Source organism: Coenobita brevimanus, chromosome 110 (assembly GCF_032717465.1).
Source record: "Coenobita brevimanus isolate Jiangsu-jjx chromosome 110, ASM3271746v2, whole genome shotgun sequence".
Taxonomy (NCBI): domain Eukaryota; kingdom Metazoa; phylum Arthropoda; class Malacostraca; order Decapoda; family Coenobitidae; genus Coenobita; species Coenobita brevimanus.
Genome location: NC_137063.1, coordinates 35,918,763 through 35,926,063, shown reverse-complemented (window position 1 = coordinate 35,926,063; position 7,301 = coordinate 35,918,763). Strand labels below are relative to the sequence as shown.

The 7,301-nt window shown below is 40.5% G+C and overlaps 1 protein-coding gene across 1 annotated transcript in view; it reads left to right on the top strand.

The window, feature by feature from the left end:
- Nucleotides 1-4,491: 4,491 nt before the first annotated feature.
- Nucleotides 4,492-7,301, top strand: part of LOC145417548 (uncharacterized) — a 79,827-nt gene continuing 77,017 nt past the window's right edge. The window contains exon 1 of the mRNA XM_080286256.1: nucleotides 4,492-4,588. Coding sequence (XP_080142382.1) covers nucleotides 4,493-4,588 — 96 coding nt within the window. The 5' untranslated portion in view covers nucleotide 4,492. The remainder of the gene's footprint in view (nucleotides 4,589-7,301) is intronic.

Here is a 7,301-nt window from a genome sequence, read left to right as displayed (position 1 = left end):
TTTTGGGAGAGTGTGTAAGAAACGGAATCTAAAGGTGAATGTAGGGAAAAGTAAAGTGATGGTCTTTGAGAGAGGTGAAGTCAGTGAATGTACAGCAAGGTTGGGTGGTGAGGAACTGGAAAATGTGAGTACATTTAAGTACTTGGGTAGTGTGATGAGTAAGGATGGAGGTTTGGAGGGTGAAGTGCTTGAATGGGTACAGCAGGGAAGAAAGGTTGCTGGTTCTTTGAATGCAGTGACAAGAAACGGGGAAGTGAGCATGGATGTGAAAAAGTTACTACATGACAGTATTGTGATACCAACTCTAACGTATGAAAGTGAAGCTTGGATGTTGTTGGAAGGACACAAGTCAAGAGTGAGAGCAGTGGAAATGAGTTATTTAAGAGGAGCCTGTGGAGTCACATGGAGAGACAGGCTGACGAATGAGGATATAAAGGAGCATTGTGGTGTGGATGTGGATGTGATAGGAAGTGTTATGAGGAACACACTGAGGTGGTTTGGCCATGTGGAAAGGATGGAGGGTGAGAGGCTGACGAAGAGAGTGTATGTGAGTGAGGTGGAGGGGGGAAGAGGGAGGGGGAGGCTGAGGATGAGATGGAGGGATGGGGTGGAGAGGTATATGAGAGAGAGGGGTGTGAGTTGGGAGCAGGGCAGTGAAACAGCATGGGACGGGGTGACGTGGAGGTGATTTGTTTGTGGCCACCCCAAACGGGATTGAGGCGTCTGGCAATAGATAGATAGATAGATAGAATTCACAATATAATATAAAATAACACTTTCAGCCACTCTTGTATGATTTCAGTGTGATTTGAGTGCGTAATGCTTTATATTATTTACAAGAGAGAAAGAGAGAGAGGGGGGGTGGAGGGCAGCAAACTGGTTTAGACCTGCTCATCGAGGGTATGTGTACATGTGTGCGTGTATGTACGTATACTATTACCATATTTAGTACAAGGGTAATTGCCAGTGTTTGAAAGTTTACCTTGTAAAGTTGGAGTCATTCATCCACCGAAAGAAGTTTTCCCCGTAAGTTATGAGTATCAATTAGTGCGATGGGAGGAGGGTCATCAGGTTCATCAGGTGTTTCAACCATTTACCAGCTGATTTCCAATTAGCCAGTGACGGAGGCTCTTACACACAAAGCTTTGGTATGACCAACCACTCACGGAGCTTTCCCCTCGTATTAGCTGGTAAACACAACAAAGCCCTTTGCCGCCAAGATTACAAAGAAGAACATGGAAGAAAAGAAATACTCCCAGCCCGTTCTAACTTTTCCCATGATGAATTAATGGCATTAATAAATGAAGTGGCCAAAAGTAAGAATGTTATATTTGATTCACTGGATAATGCTATCACTAAAACAGCCATGAACTATGCCTGGAGTAATATTACATTTGCAGTGAACAGTGTCAGAAGAGTTCAACGAGATAAAATGCTTTAGTGAATCCGGTCCCGGTACTGTATCCACCCGCGGATATTTAAAACCGTGTATGTTATATCCACCCACGGATATTTAAAACCGTGTATGTTAAAAACGCGGATGTTAAGGGATGACTGTATTTCTTTACCAAATGGGTGCACCCTCTCCATATTTTCGATTGAAATGAGTCATTCACAGGTTACTTGTTCTTATTCCTGGATTACCACAGCTTGTGGGCATTTTTATAAAGCTATAAATGAGGATTTAGAATGCATGATACACTGGCCTGTTCGGTCATAGCAGTGCTTGGTAAACAACTTGGCCAGTTGGAGAGATCGCCGGTAAACATTGCCAAGGGTGACCTGCCCACTTCCTTTAATACTCCAAAATAGGTATATTTTGTTTTTTACCACTCACTTCTTGCAGTCACAATTCAACAGTTAACTATCAATGTTGCATATGTACCAAAATTACATGAGATCGTGAGTTTGTTATAACATAGGAGGAATCACCATGCCTGTTTGGTAAAGAATTATGTCGTTGAGTCGGTAATGTTGAGTAACTTTGGCTTTTTCACTGTCGTCAATCCTCCTTATTACGTCTAACTTTTGGATGTAAGTTAACATTGGTTTCTTCTTCTTCTTCCCCTTCCTCGAAGAACTTGTAGACTCAGAAGGGTTACGATCAGCCATGGTAACACTGGGCAGGCAGAGGAAGCTCGAGGGAAAAATAAATCCTCTCACCACACTGGAACCACAATCTGACTACAGGGAGGAGACAGTGCACTGAGCTAGGCACTGGGGCATCAAGCGTGCCTGTCCTTCATGCATGGCGCGTGGGTGGGAAGCGCTTTGATTGGCTTGTAGTAACTGGTATGCTTGAATATGATTGGTTTAGTTATTGCCATGCATTACTATCATTGGTTTACACCGGGCTTGAAACGCGGGCTTGAGGTAATGGTGATGTGTACAGTATTGCACAAGGCATCGAAAAAGCGTCACTTTTGAGGCTGCATTCGTGAATTTCTTGTAATTCCTGCCAGTTACTGATATTGCAAACTGTTGCATGATGTTGCCGTGTATTATGAAGCCACTATTTAGTATCGCATGATTTAGGAAATTCCACTGTTTTTTTTTTTTTTTTTTTTTTGGGGGGGGGGGGAAGCACAACCAGTACCAGTACCAGAATCAGGAAAGTAGCATGACAGAAAATTAAAGACTTGGGAGCCAATATGAGAGGCAGTCCTGAAGCTCATAGAGTACAGACTAACCACAAAATAAATACCCTTAGGCAGGAAACATTCAGGTGCAAATGAGTCATAGTCCAAGCAAAGACTTGCATTATTAGCTATAAATCTAAATACACATCTCAGGTTTCTTTATTCCCAGTAGTTCCCTGCAACTGTTAGACGCAGTTAGCTGTTTTCAGCATTTGGTTTGGGTCCCAGTTCATAGAAAATGTCAGCTGTACAGTAGCCAATCTCAGTAAGGGGATTCCTTAGCCCCTAACTGCTGGGTGTCGGTTGGAACTGTCAAAAAATCGGTGGCGCGGCGATGCAGGGTTTCAGTAGGAACAGCACTTGTTTTCCTGGCACAGTTTGAAGTTGCTGCCACTTTATCTCATCACCAAAACTTTAGGGGAGACTCCCACCAGCCCACCCAACCATACCTCAGTCGTCTCTGACTCTGCCAGGTGTAGGATGATCTTTTCTTAACGTTTCTCATTTGATTTTGTTCCTGTCTCATGTGGACTTTTGCCTCATCCACCCTTGCAAAGCCTCTTTCCAAGGATACTAGGAAAGGGCTCAGTGATAGTGCCATAGGGCATTCCTTGGACACCACTGTGTCTATTTTGTCTAGTAGTGGAGAAGTTATCACATTGACAGCAAAACCATAGTCGGGGCCGCGAGCAGACGGACAGACACATCTTTTTTTTCCGGTGAAAATTAGCCCTCTTCCTCTCATCTTTACTCATCAGTGCAACAACCTACAAACCTGGGGTTACTTTCATTTACAAGAAGAAGAGTTGTTGAGTAATATGGTCTTTAATTCATTTCCCTAACTGCTATAGTTTCTGAGATACTAAGGTTAGAAAAAAAATATATGTACTGTATATATTATATATATATATATATATATATATATATATATATATTTGTGTGTGTGTGTGTGTAAGGTGAGGCCTGAGTAGACTTTACCCTGACATCCATGGGTAAGAGGAAGCATAGCATCATTCAGCTGGATTTGGATTTATATGATTAGTCTGTGGTAACCTTCTAAATGAGGTTAACCTGAGAGTGAAATTTTGATCATTTGATGGAACCAGAGCAACTTTCAGACCACACAAAGGCAAGAAACCATTATTGTTTGGAGGAATCACAAAGGGAATAGTATATTGTATTTTGAGTTCTAGACTGTTTCAGCATGAAGGTCAGTGCAAATGTCATAAGAAATACTGGTACAGTATATGAATGCACATGTACTGTACCAAAAATTTCTATCATAATGATGGCAGGAAAAAAATTGCCTGGAGTTCATTACCCACTTTAGGTAAGAGGTTCTTGCTTCATAAGATTTCCATTTTTAAATTTCTGTATGGTTTTGCAGAGTTTGGGACATACCATTTTTTTTCTAAGTATTCCCCCCCCCCCAACTCTGAGCATTGGTTTCCTGTGGCCATGCAGCCCTCCTTCATGCCACACACCTTCAGGTGCCACCACTTCAGCACAAGTACTCACTCTCCAAGTGGAATACTGTATATACATGAAAAGACTATCATTCAGGACTGGTGCCTTGGTATTAGTGGGCATGTTTTTGATATTTTGGTGTGTTTTGTGGAAGATCAGTAGATTCTGATCTAACATAATTCACCAGTTAATCAAACTGTTATCTGCCTCAGCAGGGAATTGAACTCCTGTCATTTCAAACAACAAATGACCTCTGTAACCACTTGGCCACTACCAAAAATGTTTTTATGTAGTGTGGTACCTATATTGATTTCTTGAAACAAACGCATACTTTATTAACATTTGCCCTGTTTTAGATTTTGTTCCATCTCATACTTTCCAGCATAATGGTGACTCAGGACCCAGTCATGGTGCCCAAGATGAAGAAGACAAAGAAGAAAAGTAAGAAGAAACTGAAGAAGAAACAAAAGAAAGGGTTAGAGGTCAGTATAAATTCAGTTGAATTTTGTACTTTATGTAATTGTTATATGTTATGTGCTGCATTGTTCATTTATATTTGTGCTCATCTTGTAGGCTATACTGCTTCTTTTAAAAAAAATTGAATTAATTATTTTACCATATGGCAAAGGAAAAATTGCTTCTTCACTCAGAGTTCCAGCAGCTCATTAATAACTCAGTAACATAACATAACTAACCCAATTTTGGTTGTAGCTACATTAGACACAGGCATGTAAAGATTCAAATAAACACAGCAGAGATCATTGCGTTACAGCAGTAGGCACAAAGAGGAAAGCTTAAGGCATCCTCACCAAGTAATAAAAGTAATCCGGCTGAAGGACCACATGAACAGTAGTACCCCTTACATTCCCGAACACAAGGTCCACCATACTGAGGTATACGTATTTTATCAGCTTTCACAGCAGAGGGAGAGAGAGAGAGAGAAAAAAAAAAATCTTCCTTCAGTGCCCTGCAGCTTTCCTTGTAACATTACATTACCATATACTGTACACAAATAGCCAGCACAATTATGGACAACATCAAATGAAACAATTATCCTACTTAGCCACTCTCCAAAATGCATCCCAAATAAACTTCAATTCCCAGAAGCGAGAGAGAGAGAGAGAGAGAATGTGTGTGTGTGTGTGTGTGTGTGTGTGTGTGTGTGTGTGTATTTACCTATTTGTATTTGCCTATTTGTAGTATACAGGAATTGAGCAGTGCTTGTGTTGTCCTGTCTCCATATCCACATTTATCAAGTCTACCTTTACACACATGAATGTTTTTCTCATGCACCACCTCTTTGTCTAAGTCGTTCCAAATATTTAAGTATTTACCTAATATACCTAATTGTGATATACACGGAATGTACTATGCTCGTGGGTTTCCGTCGCTGTTTCTCAATGAGTCAAATTTAGCTTTAAACTCGTTTAAGTTTTTAGACTGGACGATCTCTTTGTCCAGGCTATTCCATAAGTCTATACTTCTGTAAGGAAAACTATATTTCTTGATATCCTTCAAGCAGCTTGACTTTTTCAATTTCATTCCGTGTCCTCTTGTTGCTCTCTTATCCCATACAAACAGATCTTCTTCGTCAATTTTATCTACTCCCACCATAGTCCTGAACACTGCAATCATGTCTCCCCTCTTTCTCCTTTCCTCTAAGGAAGGCAAATCCAGTTTTTCCAGCCTCTCTCTGTATGACAGGTCTGTCAGACTGGGGACCATCTTGGTTGCTGTTCTTTGTATTCTCTCAATCTTGTATATATCTTTCTTTTTGTGAGGGGACCACACTACAGCTGCGTATTCTAACCTGGGGCAGATCATGGCCACTATCAATTTTTTCATCATCTCCTCATCCATATAATGAAATGCTACTCTTATGTTAGTCAGGAGTTTATAAGTCTCTCCAACTATCTTGTTAATGTGCTTTTCTGGTGACAAACTATCTTGGACCAGCACTCCCAAATCTTTCTCTTCTCTCCTTTTTGTGATGAATTCATTACCCAACAAATAATTCAGTGATGGCCTTCTGGTACTTTTACCCATTTCCAGTATTTTACATTTCTTTACATTAAATTTCATTTCCCACGTCTGGCTCCAATTGTGTATCCTATCCAAATCCTCCTGCAGTATTTTACAATCCTCCTCAACCTCTACCTTCCTCAAGATCTTTACATCATCAGCATAACTGTTCACTCTATCTACCATATCATTTACGTAATTCAGGAACATTACTGGTGCCAACACCGAGCCTTGAGGGACTCCACTTGTTACTTCCCTCCATCCAGACATCTATCCTTTATTACTGTCCTCATTTGTCTGTCTCTCAAAAAGTCTCTCATCCATTCCAGAAGTTTCCCCTTCAGTCCTCCTATATATTCTAGTTTCCACATTAGTCTCTTATGAGGTATCTTGTCAAAGGCCTTCTCTAAGTCTAAGTACACACAATCCACCCAAACATCTCTCTCCTGTACCACGTCAATCGCTCTTGAGTAAAAACTCAACAAGTTAGAAACACATGACCTTCCACTTCTGAATCCAAACTGACATTCAGCCAAAATATTTATCTCTTCCAGATATTTTATCCATCTGTCTTTCAGGATTCTCTCACACAATTTTGCGACCATGCTGGTTAGAGACACTGGTCTATAATTCAGGGGTTCTTCCCTGTTTCCTCCCTTGTAAATTGGTACCACATTTGCCCTCTTCCATTCTTGTGGCACTTTCCCCTCTTCCTGTGAGCATACGATTAAACTGTGGATTTTATCCGCCAGTTGTTCTCTGCATTCCTTCAGTACCCAATTAGAAATTCCATCAGGTCCTGGGGCTTTCCTTACATCTTGAGTTTCCAGTAATTTATACACTTCCTGTACCTCTACTTTTATATCTTTTATCACCGGAACATTTCTAATCACTCCCTCCCCTTCCACAAGCTCCTTTTCTTTAGTGAAAACTGACTGGAAACGTTTGTTCATTATTTCTGCTTGCATTGCCGCATCCTTAAAGATCTCTCCTTCTACTTTCAGTTTGGTGATTCCTTCCTTTTGTTTCAGTTTGCCATTAACAAATCTATAAAACAGTTTGGGTTCATCCTTGCATTTGTCTATTATACCTTTTTCAAAATTCCTTTCTTCTTCTCTACGTATTCTTGTGTATTCATTTCTTGTTCTTTTATATTCTTCCTTTGTTCTGTTG